Consider the following 23,112-nt stretch of genomic DNA (forward strand, 5'->3'; position numbering starts at 1 on the left):
ATATATATATATATATATATATATATATATTATAACATATATATATATATATATATATATATACATATATATATATATATATATATACATATATATATATATATATATATATACTATATATATATATATATATATAATATATATATATATATATATATATATATATATAATATACATATATATATATATATATATATATATATACATATATATATATATATATATATATATACATATATATATATATATATATATATATATATATATTATATATATATATATATACATATATATATATATATATATATATATACATATATATATATATATATATATATATACATATATATATATATATATATATATATATATATACATATATATAATATATATATATATATTATATACATATATATATATATATACATATATATATATATATATATATATACATATATATATATATATATATATATATATATACATATATATATATATATATATATACTATATATATATATATATCATATATATATATACATATATATATATATATATATATATACATATATATATATATATATATACATATATATATATATATAATATATATATATATATATATATATACATATATATATATATATATATACATATATATATATATATATATATATATATATATATATATATACATATATATATATATATATATATACATATATATATATATATATATATATACATATATATATATATATATATATACATATATATATATATATATATATACATATATATATATATATATATATACATATATATATATATATATACATATATATATATATATATATACATATATATATATATATACATATATATATATATATATACATATATATATATATATATACATATATATATATATATATACATATATATATATATATATACATATATATATATATATATACATATATATATATATATATATACATATATATATATATATATACATATATATATATATATATATACATATATATATATATATATATACATATATATATATATATATATACATATATATATATATATATACATATATATATATATATATACATATATATATATATATATACATATATATATATATATATATATATATATATATATATATATATCAGTCTTGAGTCAAAGATGTGTCACATTGTGCGTCTTCCAGACTTTGTATTTTGACTTATATCGGGAGGAAACAAAAACATAAGTGTAGTGTGGATATGGGATGAGTAAGTTGGGTAGAGATTATGTAGTAGGGGCGGAATCAATAGGAAAGATACGCAGAAGAATGAGAAAGAGGACGAGGAGGAGGAAAAACGAGCAGAAGAAGACAAAAGTGAAGAAGAAAAGGAAGGAGCAAAGGAAGAAGAAGAAGAAGGTAGGACCACATGTGGCAAATCGGTTTATCTTGGTGTATGCTCGTGGTCAGTCATTACAAACAGTTCCACTTAGAGAAATTCATCTGATAGGTAAACATTTATTTCACCAGCGACAACTGAAAGTGAGAAAATCTATCAAATAGATAACTTGACAATTGCTCAGGAATCAAATAATGAGAATATTTATGATGTTTGTGGTGGGGGAGTAGAAATCGCCTCCCAGCTAACAGACCTATTTTCTGAGCCCTAGAGTGTGTAGGCAAGGGAAAAGAGAAACAGAGAAAGAAGAGGGGGGAATCTAATAGGGGCAATTTTGCTCTAACCGTTAAAGCAGGAGTTACGAATTTAGAGTTTAATTAAAAGAAGTGGTCAGGAGAATTATAAACTAAGACCAGATTTGGCTCATAAAATGTATAGGCGGAGAAACTTACGAAATTTCGTGTATCACTCTTCATCCACCTTGCCACCAGGATATCCAGCCAAGATAAATTTCGGATATTAATTATATATAAAGTATGTATAATAGACATATACTCCCAAGAACTCATGCTGAAATTCTAAGCAGTACAGATATGTATAACAAATGTATAACACATATTCAAGATACGAAGCCGCGATCATAGGTCGCAGCCGGGCTCACGCTGTAAAAAGTTGTTCAGGAGCCTGAGTTGCTCGTCGTCGGCGACGCCCAGTCCGTCCGTCCAAGGTAAAACACAACGCTCTCTGACTCCAGTCGCAACGATACGGTTGGCTTTTCGCATTGGTCGCGGCGCAAATATTACACTGAATTCGACGCATACGGGCCGTCGCAGCCGCAGAAGCGCTCCGCGCGTGGGTCGAGACGTGCAGCGGCTTCGAGCCATAGTGAAGGCGCATGACTCAGTGGTTAGAGCGTCGCGCTTACAACCGTGAGGTTGTGAGATCGAATACCAGACAGGGCTGTGTGTTGTGTTCTTGAGCAAGATACTTTATTTCACGTAGCTCTAGTTCAATCAGCTGTAGAAATAGTTTGCGACGTCACAGGTGCCAAGCTGTATCAGCCTTTTCTTTTCCCTTAGACAACATCGGTGGCGTGGAGAGGGGAGACTGGTATGCATGGGCAACTGCTGGTCTTCCACAAAATACCTGACTTGTGCCTTGGAGGGGAATTTTCAAGGTGCAATCCCATGGTCATTCATGACCGGAAGGGATCTCTATTCAAGATGTCACACGATTCGCAAAATATATTTCTATTTCTATGAACTATAACTTCATGAACTAATTTTCGTTCAAAACCTGTGAAAACCCCATACATGATAAAATATACATACACATACACATACAAAAGGTACGCTGGATACACACGCACACACACACACACACACACGCTCACAGGTATGTGCGAAGGTTCTTGCATAATGTAATTAATCTATGTTGAACATGAATTTTTGCAAAATCCCAAAGCCAATGCAAGGGAAATAACAATTAAGAAATTTAAATTAACTTCCTTCGTCGGTGCAATCATGTTGAAGTCCTGCATAGAATCATGTAATCTGGTGTATTCTCATCCAAAATAGAGGTGATGGCCAGCGTTTTAAGTGGATCGCTTGACAATTCTGGAAAGTCTCACCACATGAAACCATTAGTAGCGTTTTTAATCTATGAATAAAGAATATTTATCCATCAAAAGCATGTTGAGCATTCATTCTCACTGCTCGATGCTATTGAGAGAAAGAGAGAGAGAGTGTGTGTGTGTGTGTGCGTGTGCATATGTGTGTACATACACGGGACAGACAGACAAACAGACGGACAGAGAGATAGATAAGGAGGGAGTCAGGCTTAGTTGAAGTGGAATATAGTATTCATGCACGCGTAAACTCTATTATTTAGTGATATAAAAAGAAGTGCATCAAATCTGTTTTTTACCGCAGCTGTTAAAAGTGGCCATGCGTGGGTGTGCTGCTTATTTATGTGTGTGTTTGTGCATATATGTGTGTATGTATGCATGGTGTTCGCATATTGAACTGATGTGTAACAGTGTTCCTGTTTTTTGGTTTATTTAGCCTAATAAGTGATCCATTGTTGTAAGCTCGGTAATTCTTTCGGTCTGTGATCACAAACTCACGAACTTCCTATCGTGAACTTTCATTGGAAATATTGGTACTCTTCAACAATATCCAGTCAGACGTGGTGAACAACACCTTTATTATTTCTTTGGATTCCAATTTTTTTTTTTTTTTTGATAACAATGATTTTAGTTTTATTTCTTTTTCCTTATATCGATTATTGCTTACGAAAATTTTACCGTTTCGATTCGTTATCATAAACCACAAGAGTGCTAAGAACGAGATAGATAATTGTTTCTACAATCGGCACAAGGCTTGACATTTTAGGGAGAGGGATAGTCGACTACATAGATCCCAATGATCAACTGGTACTTATTTTATCGATCCCAAAAGATGAAAGGAAAAGTCGACCTCGACGAAATTTGAGCTCAGAACGTAAAGACGAGATAATTAAAATTGCTCCGTTGAGATAAACTTATATAATAAAAATGGAAGAAATACAAAGCACATTACGCCAATTGGAAATATGAAATACTGTGTGAATTACCCTACAAAGCGGAAAAATGTGTCAACAAACAGCCATGGGACTCGAACCCACATCCCTCGGGACTCCGGTTAAGTGCTTCACCAGAAAGCTAAACTGCCCACTGACAAATTTATCCGCAAATTTAGACGCTAAATAGCAAAATGAAAAACTACGTATATATAAATATAAATATAAACAAAAATTTGTTTTTTCTTTATAAGCGTCGAAAATTGTATTGTACGATCCAAGTAAAATGATATACATACACATGTATACACACACACAAACATTAATGGGTCCAAATACTGTAGCACCTATAACCAGCACCATAATTAGACTGCATTTTTGTTTTTTTTGTTACTTAGAGTACGAATCGAATTTACTTCAGTCCTTGTTTCAATGTAGGAAAAAGCCCTGCAGTCATGTTCAGCATTTTGTAGGAAATTTTATGCGATGTTTATAACTGAATGTAGATTAGTTACATTATGAAGTGTTTATAGTAGGTTTATTGTATTGTATTACAGAAGATTATATTTTCAGAAACACGGTACACATAGTTATATTCGGGTTTGTGTGAATATATATTTGTGTGGGTGTGTGTATTCGTTTATTCTTTTTCTTGTTTCAGTCATTAGACTGCGGCCATGCTGGTGTACGAAGAATTTTAATCGATTAGATAATTTTGAGCTTGGTTACTTATTCTATTAGTCTTTTTTGCCGAACCGCTAGCTTACGAAGCTGTAAACACACCAACACCGATTGCCGAGCGGTCACACACACATACACACACAAACACGCGTAAACAAGTACACACACTCACACGCACATACATATACGACGGGCTTCTTTCAGTTTCCATCTACCAAATGCGCTCAAAACTTTGGTCGGCTCGAGGAAATAGTTGAAGACACTTACCCAAAGTACCACGCAATGGGACTGAACCCAGCACCATGTGGTTGGGAAGTAAGCTTCTTACCATTGAGCTACTCCTGCACCTATTACACACACACGCACACACACACACTTACTCACATGTATGTATGCTTGTACGTATGTGTGTGTCTTACTGAGTTTCCATATTCTGTACAAATCCTCCAAGAGTAATGATCTTCATGCCATTAATGTTCAATACCTGCAAGAAAGACACGAACGGATGGAAGATTGCAGAAAACTGACAGTTCTGGGAAGGAAGGCCTGTGAGAAGTGGTCCGAGCAGGGCCATGATAGTAATGTTGGACTCGACAAGGGATCTCTGTCTGTCTGCCTGTCTGGTCCCTCTATCCATCCATCTATACATACATGCATGCATGCAAACATACGTACGTACATACATACATGCATGCATATACAGACATACACATACATACATGCATACATACCTATATACATACATACATGCACAAAAAATGTATGCACGCATGCATGCATGCATGCATACATACATTATGCTCGTTAGACGAGCATGACCATCGCCGACAGGTTGAAGTGTCAGCAATGTCCACGCAAGCAAGGGTTTTAAGTCGAGTGCGGCTTGCAGAATACCACAACACCTCTTACTAGCAATGCCGAGAAGCCCAGAGTCAGGCAAATTGCAAGATATCCGGCCCAGTAGAGCAGTAGGAATTATATACGAGTTAACCTTCTCCTTGAGGGATGCCTTGACAAAGACCAGAAATCCCTCGGACACCAACTCGAGTATTTCTATGTCCCGGCTCATATATACAGTGGGTTACTCATATACGAACGGTTCTTTAAACGAACAAATTTAATAACGAACGTTTTTTTCCGAAGAAAATTAAACTGGGATAACGCACTGTTCTTTAAACGAACAAATTTAATAACGAACGTTTTTTCCGAAGAAAATTAAACTGGGTTAACGAACTGAAATTTGATTAACGAACTACGTATAAATGATTCGGAGAGCATATACGAGTGGTACGCTGAATAAACAGATTATGTAGCAAATATTTTTTACCTGAAGAAAATTATATTCAGCCAACCAGCTGAAATTCAAGGGACAAACCACGAGTAGACAATGCACACATATAAGTGGCTGGGAGAGCGTATACAAACAGTTTGTTAACGTCCATGGACGCATTTTCTGCAGCCTACAACTTTTCTTGTTTTATACAGAAAATATTTCTTTTGCTTAAAATATAACTATGGATCGACAGAAGCAAGGCAAAAGGTACAACGCGTGCACGTGCGCGCTTACACACACACATGGGTACATATACATATATTTATAAAATATATCTACGTTATTTATTATTTCTATATTTATTATTATCTATTATATCTATATCTATATTATATTATATATTATGTCTATGTTATTATATTTATATTCGTTCTTCAAATACATGTCACTGACTTCTCCAAATTATTTCTTTGAGCCCATTTTCGTCTAATCTATGCAAGTTTCATACGCCATAAATGTAGTGTACACTACTTTTTTGTTTGTCTTAGGACTGGATTAAAACAAATAGGGGCCCTAAGCACTTAAAAGACTTTAGTGCATCCCACATCCATATATGTATATATATATATATATATATATGTAATTCAAAATATAAACAATAATAAATCATAAAATACATTTTAATTTTGTTTTTAATGAAACAAAATGGAAAATAATGTTTATTTTGTATACTTCCACTTTATTTATATCTGATAACTTTTCTACTTTTTATTTTTCTAAGAAAAATCTTTGATCAGATCCTCACTATGACACCATAAACCTTCGAAATTATATTTCCCCTCATATAAACCACTTCGAATATTATTTTAGCAAATTTAAAACGATTTGTTTTCTGCCGTAAACCATTTACCATTTCTTATATCTTTACTGCCCACAAGGGGCTAAACATAGAGGGGACAAACAAGGGATTAAATCGATTACATCGACCCCAGTGCGTAACTGGTACTTAATTTATCGACCTCGAAAGGATGAAAGGCAAAGTCGACCTCGGCGGAATTTGAACTCAGAACGTAGCGGCAGACGAAATACTGCTGAGCATTTCGCCCGGCGTGCTAACGTTTCTGCCAGCTCGCCGCCTTTAAACCATTTACCATTTCTGTGATTCACTCCCCTTCCCTTGGTGCCCTAAACATGTGCTTTTGTTTTTACTGAATGGTTAATCCAGCACTGTGGCTCAGTGTCTTCTGCTGAAGATAAAGTAGCAAAATTTCTTTTGGTGCCGACGGATAATGAAGCAGAAACCTGCGTTCACAGCTGTTTTGTTGTCTGCAGACAATCACTGTTTTTCTTTGCATGTCATGTCAGTTTTGGAGAACTTTTGATTCTTAGATTATCTCCTCATTTGGACTAAATCCTAAATGCTACTAAACAATTAGTCTACACTCTTAAATGCAGAAATAATTTCAATAAATCAAGAATTCCTCTTGTATGTTATATAGTATGTTCTTAAGTATGTATGTATATATATATATATATATATATATATATATATATATATATATATATATATATATATATATACTTTATTTAAAAGCAGCAGAAATATAACAAAAAAAAACCGTTACTCTGTTTTTTTTGTTATATTTCTGCTGCTTTAAAATAAAGCATATTACTCTACCTCTGGTATTTGAGTATTCTTTTTTCCACCTTGTTGCACATTTCATGTGCTTACTCCGATATATATATATATATATATATATATATATATAATGGCATTCTTTCGATATAGATGTAGGCATTTTCGTCTGTCTTTACGTTTTGAGTTCCAATTTCGCCGAAGTCGACTCTTCCTTTTATCCATTCGGGGTCGATTAATAAGTACCAGTTGCATACTGCAGCGAGCTAATCGACTGGCTTCCCCTCCACCCAAATTTCGGGCCTTGTGTCTAGAGTAGAAAAGGATATAGATACAGGCATTATTTATATATATATATATATATATATATATATATATATATATATATATATATATATATATATATATATATACATGTATATATAAACGCACACACACACATATACATACATGCATTGTGTGAAATTGAGAGAGAGAGACAAACAGAAAGGAGGGGGATGCACGTGTAACATATATTACACACACACACGAACATGCAATTGTGTTTACAAACAAAAAGGTCAGATAATTGCTGTGACTAACACTCATACACTAACACTAGTTGGTTACTTTGTCATCTCTTAGTCTTTCCTGAGCATTTCTTCTCACTCTCTTATCTGAATTTGTCTTTCTCTACAGCTTTGCGTTTCTTTCCACTCCTACTCTGTCTTTCTATTCACTTTTTCTTTCACTTCCTCACTCTTTTACTCCCTGCCTCTATTTCTCTATTAAATTCTCTTACTTCTCCTCTTACTGCTACTCCTCTACTCCTTCATCTGCTTGCTTCATGTCATTAAAACCCTTCTCACACATCTCACTGTTGGTCTAGAGTAACTCAAGCCACTTACACACAAAAAGAAAGTAAATAAATCCTAATATAGAACAAAAACCAAACCCTTCAACAGCCATTCGTTGTCAAGTGTGAGTCGAGTGTAGCCTCTTTATATATTTTTTTTCCTTTCGATTTTTGTAGACCTTACAGTTAAAATTGGAGATACACTCATACAAGGACCAAATTTCCACGCTCCGCTCTCAGCAGCAGTTATTCCACAGGTAAGATTGGGTTGTTTTACTTTTGTGTTGAGTTGTTTTGTTTGTTTGTCTCTTTCTCTTTCGGTCTACTTAATATTCTCTCTAAACTAACTAGTGGATCTTTCATTTTCTCCATCCATTTATTTATTTGTCTATCTGTTTATCCTTATCTATCTATATGTATATCTACATCTCTATATGCTTATATGTATATATGAATTTATCTGCCTATCTATATTTGCATATAATTTAATTATGTATCTTACACTTGTATATGCACTATCGAAAATGCCTTAGATATTCATATACAATACACATTTATACTCAAACATATCAATATGAAATAAGTGTGATACAAACCTCATTCAACGAATGCATTCATGTTGCTAGATATTTTTATATTCCCCACCTTTCATATTCGTTCTTTGTTTCTCTACCCTACATATCTGATACATGAAGATAATACACACTCAGCATTCTCATATAAACATACGCACATATAACCTCTGCTCACACGCGCCATTCATTCATCTCAGATTTGTCATCCATGTCCACAAACACTTTATTTACGTCTCTAGCTACACTTCACTCCACTCCATTCCACTCGAGTATCTCTCACCAAAATAGTAACAATTGCAATAATTAATTGTGCCAATGCTTGTTCAAATCTAAAATCACAGACACCCTCTCTCTGAACCATAGGAGCTCTAACCATCCCGTGTTGTGCTCCCAGAATCCTCCCTAAAAAGATTCCAAAAAGATGATTCGTACTGACATAGCACTAAAGTTCCCCCTTTCATACTCTGTTATTACAAACCATTCCTATCTAATATTTCTGGGTTCTCTCTATCCACCCCTCTCTCTCTCTTTCTCTCTCTAACCCATATTTTTGGCAATTGTAAAAAAAAATTATTTTAGTATTGTATTCCGAGAAGGAGATCGAGGAGTGAATCGCATTTTCATGTTGATTCTTTTAATAGATATCTTGCTTTCGACTTTTTTTTGTCTTCTCCACTTCTTTTCTTTCTCTCTTTCGCGCTCCCATTGAAACAACATCGTTAAGGATATAACGCTAGTATTTCTACTAGTGAGTTTGCTCTTTTTCTCTAAAAGAGAATTTACCAGGAATATCGATGATACTTTGATACATTCTGCTACACTGACGTTACAACAAAATGTAAACACGTTATTTTACACATACATTATATACTTAAACACATATCTTACTTAATGTGGCTAATACAAACAACAGTAGCATTGTTTTGGGAAGCTTTATCCGTAGTTGTATTAATCATGTCACTAGATGAGTTAGCGTGTAATTTTTCTGTATAGTAGAGAAAGTGTATGCATGGGAGAGACTGTTTTTGAATTATTGTACTATAGTATATACGTAATGTTCATAAAACAGAGGGTATGAACGTGTGCGTAAGCGTGCATTGTGTATGTATTTATGAGAACGTGTGTACGTGTATGTATGTTGGCGCGCGCACGTGTAAAACAGTCCATGTGTACGAAAGTGTGTGGGTGTATGATCGGGAGTAAGAGAGTGTCTATACATGAATGTGTGGATTTGTGGGTATATGAGTGTTTTTTTTTTTTTATTAGTGGGTGTATAGTTTCAAAACACAATAGCGATTGTTTTCTCATTCTTCGGTCAAACACAAGAGACTATACAATATTGTTATTATGGTCCAATGAGCGGGCTGTTAAGAGAAGGCGAAGAGGCAGTGTTGAATTGGGTCCATTTACTTAGCTCTCTCTCTCTCTCTCTCTCTCTCCGGCTATATCATTCCTTTAATGCTTCTTTGGGGTTCGTGTTAGCTTTGTGACGATGTTTCATGGATGGACGCACAAACACACGCCAACACACTCAAGCTGTCTTATACTTAGTCGTTGATATTTAGTCCCAGTTCGGGCTCTGATCGAGTAGAGACCTATTATTATCAATGGCATTCCAGCCGTGACCAGCTGAAAGTGTGTCTGAGATCATATCAAATGAGTCCTATTCATTTTTTTAAGACGGTATGGTGCAACATAAGAGATTTAACTACTGTTTCCAACAGCTCGAACGAAACTCCCTCGTTGGCACACATCTTTTTACATTTTTTTTAATTATTAACATAACATTATTCTTTTTATAATAAGTCATTGTTTCGGTTTAAGCCAGCTGTCCTGGATTTATTAATAATCATTTATACTGTTCATTAATATCCCTGCACTACACGTTTAATTGTATTTAGGACACACTCGACACACACACACACACACACACACACACACACACATATATATATATATATATATATATATATATATATATATATATATACATATGTATATACATGCACGTATTCTAGCTTCCATTCTCCGTCTTTTATCACATATGTGATGTTTTTTTGTGTGTCCCAGCTCAGTTCTGATCGAATAAACCTATGTCCAGACGATCCCATCTTCTATCCGGACATTCTATCTGGGATTACAGTATGCAATATGTCCTTCATTTTTAGAATGGTAGAAATGTGATTCAAGAGAGATTTGGCGGTTATTTTTAGCAGGTCGAACACAAGCTTCTTCACTGACTTGGTAAATAAGTATATTTTAGAAAGTGCAAATGCATGCATTTACACGAAGGTTTGGAATATACGGAGGCTTAATGCTTGGAGGATAAACACATTGGGTCCAGATGGACTATATGTAATCTGAACCTTTCCCCCCCTTGTTTTATTTATTTTTTTACGGAATCCCACGTTTTAGGCTATGGAGATTCCGATTCTGAAAAAAGATTTTCAAAAATCTCAATTTCAAAATTTCGATCCCCCCCGCCCAGTTTTTATATAGATCCACAGGGTAAACCTAACCCTAACCCTAAACCTAACCCTAGCACTAGTTTTGTGAGATTTGGCTGTTATTTCTAGCATGTAAATAGCCTGCTTGGTGGAAGGGGGGGGGGATTGAAATTTTTCAAAATTTTTTTTTTCAGAATCGGAATCTCCATAGCCTAAAAATTAATAAATAAGGGGGGGGGGGAGAAGGTTCAGATTACATATAGTCCATCTCTACCCTCTTGTCATATAGGTGGCGAGCTTGGCAGAATCGTTAGTGCGTCAGACAAAATGCCTAGCGCATTTCATCCGTCTTTATGTTCGGAGTTCAAATTTCACCGAGGTTGACTTAGCTTTTTATCCTTTCGAGGTCGTAAAAATAAGTATCAGTTGAGCACTCAGTGTCGATGTAATCGACAATATTCCTACCTGGCCTTGTGTCGAAAATAGAAAGAATTATCTACCCACATATGCCACGTTCTATGTCTGTACAATGCTGCGACGATTAGTGAGGGTAACTGTCAGCCACTTAAAGCGCTTACTAAAGAGGGAGTCATTCATTTTCTTTCAAAAATGTACACTGAATTGCTACAGTAAACAATTCTGAGAGTGCTGGATATGGTTTCTATGTTTGTAACAGTGGGTTACACTTATCAATAAATGAATGAAAACAAAACAAATAGATAAAATCGACTTTCTGAATTTAGTGAATTTTGTAATTATATATTTGGCGTGATAATTATATATTTGACATAGAGGTTACGAAGGGGTACTAGACTTGGTTAACAACGCCAATGAGTGTATATGCATACATACTATATATATATATATATATATTCTCTATGTATGCAGTTCGATATAACTTCAGATTAATGTTTCCACATAAGTGTTTAAGAAATGCATTTTTTCCTCATGAAATTTTATAGAACTACATTTTTGAGAGTGTAGATTATGATTATGCTGATAACATTACAAAAAAAAAAATGCAGAGATACGTTTTCGATGGAGTGGGTTACATAAGATTGAAAATTCAAACAAGTTTGAAAAGAACAAGTGAAAATTAAAAAAAAAATGATAAAGTTATAGAAATTAGGGGTAACGAAGTGTGGGCGGGAGAGATAAAGAACGATACAAAATTCTTCTGATAAAAGTTTTTCTAAATCAACATAAAGCCTTGAGGTGGATTTGGTAGACGGAAACTGAAAGAAGCTCATCGTATATGTGTGTGTATTTGTCTTCCACCACCACTTCACAACTACTATTAGCATATTTACGTCCCTGTAACTTAGTAGTTCGGCAAAACAACCGATAGAACACGTACCAGACTTAAAAATAAGTACTGGCGTCGATTTGTTCGACCAAACCTTTCAAGGCTGTGTCCCAGCGTGACAAAACTTAATTGTAATCTACACTCTCGAGAACGTATCCCTGTACTTTGATAAAAATACATTTTTCAGAAAGTTAGGAGGAAACACAGTCCAGAGTTGGGGGAGGGGCACCGATCTAATTACACCTCAAGTTATGTAGCTTGTGTAATTCAAGCGTCTTACTATTTCCCTTTCGTAATAAGTGTATTTTCTGCGTATATTGTATATTGTCACACTTGTTACACACACACACACACACACACACACACACACACACACACACACACACTATTGTTGGGATGTACCTAATGTCAGCATCAATCAATCAATTTTATAATCAAAACCATTCCAACTTCGAACATCCCGTCGTTTTTTCAAGTACACTCTATGAGAGGACGAAACGCGGGGTACATCGTAAACCGGGCTCAGTTAACTTTCTGGATTCCCAAGGAATGTTTGTGTTGTACATACTTGTACACTTGGATATGATCCTTGTCAGAGACTCTCTCAGCCTACAACGTTCTCTTTATTTATTTCCTCGGGTCGGATATGATCCTTGTCAGAGGCTGTCTCAGACTACAACGTTCTCTTTGTTTTATTTATTTCCTCGGGTCATGTTGTAATAGGTATCCAAAATTATTCATCAATGTATACAGCCATGACCGTCTTGACTATTTCTTTTCATACATATACCTAGGACTACAATTACCTAATGCGTGTTTTTTTTAGGCTCTAGGGGCTGTCATAGACGAGTTTTAACTGCTGTTTCTAGCATGTTCAGCAACCGCTTAGACGACCCATCGTTGACTCATTATTCTGTATCTCACACATTATAGTATATGTGTGTGATACACAAACATCTAATTACGTGATACGTAAAGACTGTTGATATATGGAGAATAACACACATCACCCCTACTTACAAACGTGCGTGCTATAAAAATATATGGCCTAGAGTCTAGGCCTGGTCAACTCGAATTACAATTGCGGGCCACTTTTATCACAGAAAGTTTTTTGAGGGCCGTTTGTATACTGACAGAATTGAAAGCATTTTGCTTTCTCATGCTATTATATTACAATAATGAATGAATGATCGTTGATTCAACATGAAATATTTATTAATCGTTGCAAAAACAGTAGTATCATTCTTTTTTACTTTTCATTACAATCTTTAATTTTTGATAAAATTTTAAAAATGTTAGTTTAAATGAACTCATTTTGAGAAAATGTCGAGCGGGCCGCAAGATAAAAGTCTCCGGGCCGCAGGTAGGCCAGCAGACTGATTGATCTGATTTAATAGTTAAAACCGTTCCTCGCTGTATAGGAACTTCCCCAAACCAACACAGTAAATAGGGAGAAAATATCCCCATTTAATTAACCCTTATTACGTTTGTGGCAGAGGTAAAGAATACGCACACCACTCGTTTTCGGCGTAACAAAAACCCTAAACACGGATGTGCGTATTCTTTACTATCACCTACATTTGTACCCTTCCAATTCGCCATTAGTACCACCATCATCTAGCTATAAACGAAAACAAACGGAGCTTTTATGTGGTCACTCTACGTGCTAGAAATAGCAGCCAAATCTCCCGCAAATCACAACTCACGTGGTAAAAATGAAAGAACTTATTTAAATTAGTGCTAGACATCCCTAAAAAACTGGATGGTCATAGCTGGAACGCCATAATGATCATAAATTGATGTGAGCTGACATGTTAACAATAACCAACATCGATCAAGACAAAGAAATCCACCCTGCTAGAAATAGCAGCTAATTTCCCCTCAACCTTACACCCTACCGTCCTAAAAGCTGGAGGTCAAGTTGTGTAATGTATGTTCACTATCGGAAAACAGGAGGATCAGTCTGGTGATTAGTCTACTTAGTCAGGACTAATTTGGAGCTAAACTTCAGTGATAAAAACACTATACATGAAAAAGACAGTATGATCACGGTGGAATGACTATGATCTTAAAAAAACATCGCACGCATATATAATTATTCCTGTCTGTGTTTCCCAGGTTAGCATGAGTTAGATCAGGGTTCGGGGAACTTTTTTAATCAATGACCCCAAAACATATTTATTTACACCGACATTACCCACTTGATTTGAAAGGAAGAAAATCATAGTTTCTTTGAATTCAAGAAGTTTGTTGAATCTATTTATATGGAGAGTACAATTAAAAATATAAAATGTATAAAACAAATGCGATAAAATAAATTAATATCCTCATTATGAAACAAAAGGATTTTTCTAGAAACTTTTTCACTTTAGGCTTTGGAGAAATAATGTTTCATTTTTGCTACAATTACATCAAAATTGGGGACATTTTGATGCCAGAGGAATTTGAATATAGTCTTTGGGGTCCAAATGATTTCTTTGCTTTGTTTCATGTTCATTAGAGTGGAAAATTCTTGTTCGCAAAGGTAGGTTTTTGCAAAAGGCAGCAACTTTTTGACTGCCTCCTTAGAGCCAGAAGAAAAATTTGTCATAGCAAGAAACACGTTCTTTTATATAATTTTACTTGTGTCTAATGAGTCCTCATTACCCCTAAGAATTTCATTTTTAATCCAGCTGGAGTAATTTACCCTGGTTTGCTGACCCCTAGGTTAGATGATGCATATTATTAAAGTATTGTTTCCTGCTGCTAACCCTTAACTTGCTTCCTAACCGCATGGTTCTGGGTTGTCTCACTGCATGGCACCTTGGGCAAATGACTTCTACTATAGTCTTGTGGCCAACCAAAGCCTTGTGAGTGGATTTGGTAGGCGGAAACTGTAAGAAGCCCATCATATATATAAGTATATATATCTATGTGTGTGTGTCTGTTTGCCCCCGAAACTACTTGACAACCAGTGTTGGAGTGTTTAGGTCTTTGTAACTTAGCGGTTCAGCAAAACAGACTGATAGAATAAGTATTAGGCTTTATGAGCCAGGCAGACCTGGGATGAGGTGGTGATGCACGACCTTCGAACATTAGGCTTCATCAAGGCAATGACTTGTGACTGAGACCTTTGGAATATGCAGTGCGCGAGAAGACCCGGCAAGCCAAGTGAGACCATAATCTGAGGCCTCTGCCAGGGGTGTAGCCAGCCCACTTATGCGTACCTTTCCTTTATTGGACACTAAACTCCGCTTGCGAAGACCTGTTGAGGCAAGTGAAATCGAAATCGAACCAAATTCAACGACTGGCACCCATGCCAACCTCTCCTTCATTGGACACTAAACTCGGCTTGCGAAGACCTGTTGGGGCAAGTGAATTCGAAATCGTGTTGGCACTTGTACCAGTGGAGCGCTAAGAGCACTGTCCGAGCGTGATCATTGCCAGAGCAGCTGTCTGGCTTCTGTGCCAGTGGCACGTAAATAGCACCATTTGAGTGTGATCGTTACCAGCGTCGCCTTACTAGCACTTGTGCCGGTGGTATGTGAAAAAAAACATTCGAGCGAGGTCGTTGCCAGTGCTGCTGGACTGGCTCCTGTGCAGGTGGCACGTAAAATACACCATTTTGAGCGTCGCCATTGTCAGTAACGCCTGACTGGCCTTTGTGCTGGTGGCACGTAAAAGCACCCACTACACTCTCGGAGTGGTTGGCATTAGGAAGGGCATCCGGCTGTAGAAACTCTGCTAAATCAGATTGGAGCCTAGTGCAGCCATCTGGTTCGCCAGTCCTCAGTCAAATCGTCCAACCCATGCTAGCATGGAAGGTGGACGTTGAATGATGATGATGATGAAATCCTGGGGTTGATTTGTTTGACTAAAGCCATTCAAGGCAGTGCTCCAGTATGGCCGCAGTCAAATGTCTGAAATAAGTAAAAGAATAAAAGAATAGCAGTTTCTTCTTTGGCTTGTGTGTGAATATGTTGTTTAGCCCCAGGCTAGTCCTGAACAAGCATATCTATAATCAAGGGTATTCAAGCCATCCTCCTTATATTTTCAGATATAGTTGTGACCTGGACTATATTATCCTGTGTGTCCTTTTTAAGATGGTAGTTCATAGTTTGACAAAGATTACAGGCTCATGTAAACATGCTTTGCATCTCTATTCAGTTCTTTAATCCCCGGTCACCCTTGATCAAAAATATTCCAGCTATGACTATTCTATCTGTTTTTAGGGGACATGTGTATCCTCATTATACCTTTTTCTGAACCTAAAACCTTTAGGGTGGGATTTGAGGAAGATTTAGCAGCTATTCATATTGTATGTGGTGGTGGTTGTGGTGGGCAGAGGTAAAGAAAGAAGGCTAACTTTTGTAGTCCCTTTGGCAGGATATCTTATTAACTCTAGAAGAATTCTCCCATCATTCTTTATCCTTGCTCATTTTTAAAAGTAAAAAAAAAACAATAAAAATCAATCAAAACATTGTTATAGTTAAAGACTCTATCATTGGATATGGACCATTTATATGCAGTTAGTCAATAATCAATATTTACAATTTAAACTCTCATGCATGTATACATACACACACATATGAAATACATCTGTATGTGCAGCCTGTATATATATGTGTGTATGTGTGCATCCTGTTTTTGTGTGTGTATATGTGCATCCTATGTCTTTGCGTATATATGTGTATTTCTGTGTGGGAATTTGATGTATGTGTTCATTATTGACATCTCTCTCTCTCTTATATGTTGCTCACACAAAGAGATAGACACAAACTTAAAATTCTGTCGATGCACACAGTCACACATTCTTGCATGTGTATTTGTCTGGCATATTTCCTCTGCTAAGCTGTATTAAAACTCCAGTTTCATTGCTGGTGCCATGTCGACAGAAATATGGTAGCATTGGTTTTTGTTTTTGTTGTTTATAAAAGAAATTTTTGTCGCTTCTTGTATTTTCCATAAAAGGTGGAAGTGGGGGCAGAGACAAAATACTAAATTACATACACCTACACATGCATTTCATAACACACGTCTCAATTTGTATTTAAAAAATTATGTATTATTTTTTCACTGAAGTGCTCAATATGAAAATATAACTTTAGAGCTACAACAACTGTCTGAAGGAAAAAGATGGAAAGGAAAATTCTCAGATATACAATACAAAGTAGATTATTACCTTAATCCAAGACATTTTTCAATTTATTGGAGCATATCTCACCAGCTGGGAATAAATAAGGCTGAATTTTAACATCAGTAACATGTATATGTCCACACTCAAACAAATTTGGAAGTGCTAGTGGTTTGTGTTAGACTTATGATTGCAAGATTGTGGTTTCGATTCTTGGACAGGGCAGTATTTGTGTTCTTGAGCAAAACACTTCATTTCACATGGTTCCAGTCCACTAGGTTGTAAATGTGTAACCTCTTTCGGAGGAACATGGTGCTCTTTGATTATATCTGGTTGTGGGGAAATATTTCCTTCCTTGGAAACTGGTGAGGGTTGGTGACAGGAAGGGCATCTGGTCATAGAAAATCTGCCTCAATAAATTCTGTCCAACCCATGCAAGCATAAAAAAGTGGATATTAAAACAATGATGATGTTGATGAATACCTTGAACTAGTATTAGCCACAAAAGCTGACTCTAGCAGAATCTGAACTCAGAGCTTCAGAGACAGAACAAACACTGCAAAGGCATTCTGTCTGCTGCTTTAACCATTCTTCTAATTCACCACCTCTTTCTCTCACTAAAATTGTTTTAAATCACTTAAGTGCTCAATTTGGTGAGATAGCTATTGAAAAAAATCCAAATGCATTCACAAGCGATATACATAATGGATAATGGATACACAAGTTGCACTCTACATACCTCATCTCCTCTAAGGTATGATATATTTTCATTGAAAGTACTCAATTAAAAATTTGATTTATGACATATTTGTACCTGTAGGTATAGTATAGAAAAGGATTCAGCTCCGTGAGTCCTATAGACTCATAAGGTTGGTTTCCCATATTCTCTGGCATATGTATTTTCCCCTTGGATGGGACGCTGGTTCATTGCAGGAATACTCATTTTTGCTAGCTGAGTGAACTTGAGCAACATGAAATGAAGTGTTTTGTTCAAGAACACAATACATCACCTGGTCCAGGAATTGAAACCACAATCTTATGGTCATGAATCCAACACCCTAAACACTAAGTCACACACTTCCACAGTTAGAGTATGGCTGAATGGCTACGAGGTTGCTTCACTATCCTGAGGTCTTGGTTTCGAACCGGTTGCTTGACATCTTGGGCATCTGTCATTTTCTACAAACTTGTGAGGGAAATTGATTTGATGGAAACTGAAGGAATCCACTGGACGGGTTCATCATCATCATCATCATCGTTTAATGTCCGCTTTCCATGCTAGCATGGGTTGGACGATTTGACTGAGGACTGGCGAACCAGATGGCTGCACCAGGCTCCAACCTGATCTGGCAGAGTTTCTACAGCTGGATGCCCTTCCTAGCGCCGACCACTCCGGGAGTGTAGTGGGTGCTTTTACGTGCCACCGCCACAAAGGTCAGTCAGGCGGTACTGGCAACGGCCATGTTCAAAAGGTGTTTTTTAACGTGCCACCTGCACAGGAGTCAGTCCTGTACCTGTAATTCAAACATTCTGCCTTGCCACCCTATGCCAAGCTGATTCCACTGAGAATTACATTAAGGCTAAATTAGTCTATGGAATACTCAGCCTCTTACATACTTATACATTGAGGCTGATAATTTAGTGGATCAAACTACAGAAAACCTGTGATTAGAAATTCAGACTCATATATACAACTCGATGCAGTTAGCTATAATCCAGATAATAACTGATTGCTTGTATGGTACCTGCCTGGATATTTTATCTCTATGCATTACATATATATGTCAGAGATATACTTCTCTGGCCAGTGGTTTTATCAAAAACTGTATTGTGGTTGAACTGTGTCAGTGACCAGGCTGCAGTTAGTGTGATGAACATTTTTATACCAAATAATAAATGTTTAAGTGAAGTTTACAGCTTTTGAGTGTTTTTGAGTGGCTATATGCCTTCAATGCTGTAATTGTGTGTGTGTGTATCACATTGAATACACCAGTTCTCATCTGATCGCTGAAATTAAACAATGTGGAGCCTAGTTAGTACTTAGATGGGTGACCATTTGGGAAACCTAGGTGCTGTAAGCATCCCACATTTTCACTGGTATTGCTCCAGCATGGCCACAGCCTTTGGTCTGAAACGTATAAAAGAATGTGTGTGTGATAAACTTCAGCAAGTTACTTAAGTCTCTTGTTGCCACTGCCAAACACAAATCTTGAATAACTGAAGTTAACTTGAAGAATAAAATAACTTTACTTATGCTCACGTACACACACACAGGGTAAATGTGTAATTAGGTGTGTGTATAAATATATATATATATATATATATATATATATATATAATAATAATAATATATATTTATAAATGCATGTATATGTATAAATAAGGAAAAGGAAATAAGTTTGCATTGAAAATCAGTGAAGTGTTAAACAAGGAGAATGTGTGTGTGTATTGCACACACACACACACACACACACACACACACACACACACACACTCACACAAATGTACACTATTAGTGGAATCATAATCTGATGAGGGAATTAAAGGAATTTTAATGACTGTTATTAATTGTTGATTAAGTAGATAGTGTGGACAGTTTGTCCACTCTTGTTATATTGAGTCAAGAAAATTGGTTGGAATGTCGAGCAAAATAGTGTTCAGTGAAAGAGAGAAGTGGAAGGAAACTGTGTTTGTGTGCATATGTGTGTTCCATAAGTCTTTCAAGTTTATATGTATGTAATGTGTGTAAATACTTGTTGCTTTATGGGACAGGTCACCTTATACTTGTGAGGAGAGTTAATAGGAAGAGAGAAAGCAAGAAATGTGTATAAGAAAGTGCTTGAAGAGAGAGGAAAGGTGTACACAAAAAGGAGAGTGTATGTGTGTGTATTTGTATATGTATATATGCATGTGTATATGTATGTGTATATATGCATGTATGTATTTGTATGTATGGTTATATATGCATGTGTATTTGTATGTATATATATATATATATATATATATATATATATATATATATATATTCCCTGCCCTATATCTGTGTGTATATATATATATATATATATATATATATATATATATATATTTTTATATATGACGTTGACCACTAACGTGGACATACAATGTGCTAGAAATAGATCACATCTTGTGTCTAAAAAGACCTAAATTGTTCTCAACATGAAATATAGCGTGATACCAAAACGTAAGCGGGCAAGACATTTAAAAAAAACGAAAAGGAACATTATTAAGCAGGGACTGGTTTCGAATTTTAACAATCTTACCGACTGTCTATTTCTCATCAGCCTGATTTGTAATGGAACCATAATCATCAGAACCCCATACAAAGTTGAAGATTGTTAAAATTCGAAACCGGTCCCTGTTTAATAATGTTCCTTTTCGTTTTTTTTAAATGTCTTGCCTGCTTACGTTTTGGTATCCTGCTATATTTCATGTTGAGAACAATTTAGGTCTTTTTAGACACAAGATGTGACCTATTTCTAGCACATTGTATGTTCACGTTAGTGGTCAACGTCATATATAAAAATGTACTTTAATCCCCTGAAATTGCAGATACTGTTTCTGAATCTCTTTGGTTCTTTAAATGTGCTAGCTTCCTGGTAATTAATCGGCATTAATTAATATATGATTTTTGCCATTTTTTTAATAATATATATATATAATACAAAGAATATAAATGCATGTATACACACATATATGTACATACTTACATCTACATGTGTATATAGATGCATATCAGGGTACAGGACGTTAAGACAATGGACTACAGACAACGGAACGAACACATAGGAAAACAGATAGCCACTTGGAATTAATCCTTCGTCAGCTGCCTCTATTCTAACTAGGCGTTTCGAAGATATATTTGTGTGTATGTACAGTGAATTTTTAAGCAATTGTGTGTGTATATGAGAGAGGAGACAAGAACGTATTGGAGGTGTCTGTGTACTGGAGAGAGAAAGAGAAAGAAAGAAAGCATGAACAAAAATGAGAATAGTCTCAGTCAAAAGAAATGATTAATTTGTCTTCTGTTGCTGGGTTTGACTTGGGTTGAAGTTGTTTTGGGAAGGCATTAATGGAGTGGGTACATGAAAGGAAGATTTTGAAAAATGAGGTGTGAGGATGGCAGTGTATAGTGCTTCTGCTAGGTGTAGGATATCAGTGGTTTGTAGCTTGATTTATGATGTCCTCCTTCCTATCTTGCTTGGTGCTAGACTTGAGAAAGGTGGTAGAACAGTGATTCATAAAGTGGAAAAGGAAGCAGGCAATGTTCTTCTGTCAGGGTGGATAAGAGAGAAGACCAGAGCTGAGAGCAAAGAAATCCTCAGTGAAACAAAATAACTGCTGTGTAGTTGAAGAGACTGTAACAGTAACCAGTTTGGTGTGGCGGTTGCATGGATAACAAAGAGGAAAGAAGAATACTATGATGTTCAAATTGGCCAGATCCTGCCTCTCTCACTTACTCTACAATGTCTTTAAAAGAATAAAGAATCACATCATCGAAATCTTGTAGCTGCTACAAGATAATGCATGATTAATTCAAAATAGCGTGAATAAATAAGCATGTATGTAAAGTAAATATAACAACTACAGTTTGTGAGAGACTGACACTGTCATCAACCAGATGAATGAGAAGGATCTCTCTAATGATGCTTTTTTTCAGATTTAGGTTTTTAAGGTGTAGGCATGGGCATGTGGTTAGCAAGCTTGTTTTCCAACCTTGTGGTTTTGGGTTCAGTTCCATTGCTTGACACTTTGGGCAAATATCTTCTACAATTGCCCCAATCCAATCAAAACTTTGTTAGTGGATTTTGTGGGTAAAAAATTCAAAGAAGCTCATCATATATACAGTATATATATATATATATATATATATATATATATATATATATATTATTTCTTTACTACCCACAAGGGGCTACACACAGAGGAGACAAACAAGGACAGACAAAGGGATTAAGTCGATTACATCAACCCCAGTGCATAACTAGTACTTATTTAATCGACCCCGAAAGGATGAAAGGCAAAGTCGACCTTGGCAGATTTGAACTCAGAATGTAGCGGCAGACAAAATGCCGCTAAGCATTTCGCCTGGCGTGCTAACGTTTCTGCCAACTCGCCGTTATATATATATATATATATATATATATATATATATATATATATATATATATATATATATATATATATATATATATATATATATATATTATATATATATATATATATATATATATATATTATATAT

General features: G+C 35.3%; 1 protein-coding gene and 1 pseudogene across 5 annotated transcripts in view; both read left to right on the plus strand.

Moving 5' to 3' along the window:
• Positions 1-23,112, plus strand: part of LOC106871706 (uncharacterized) — a 436,102-nt gene that overhangs the window by 230,600 nt on the left and 182,390 nt on the right. For all 5 annotated transcript variants that reach the window (XM_089349376.1, XM_089349372.1, XM_089349374.1 and 2 more), the window contains one exon: positions 8,583-8,662. In XM_089349376.1, coding sequence (XP_089205502.1) covers positions 8,583-8,662 — 80 coding nt within the window. The remainder of the gene's footprint in view (positions 1-8,582; positions 8,663-23,112) is intronic.
• LOC128247490 (5S ribosomal RNA) lies at positions 19,809-19,927 on the plus strand (annotated as a pseudogene).

Source organism: Octopus bimaculoides, chromosome 3 (genome assembly GCF_046866305.1).
Source record: "Octopus bimaculoides isolate indiv1 chromosome 3, ASM4686630v1, whole genome shotgun sequence".
In the NCBI taxonomy this organism is placed as follows: domain Eukaryota; kingdom Metazoa; phylum Mollusca; class Cephalopoda; order Octopoda; family Octopodidae; genus Octopus; species Octopus bimaculoides.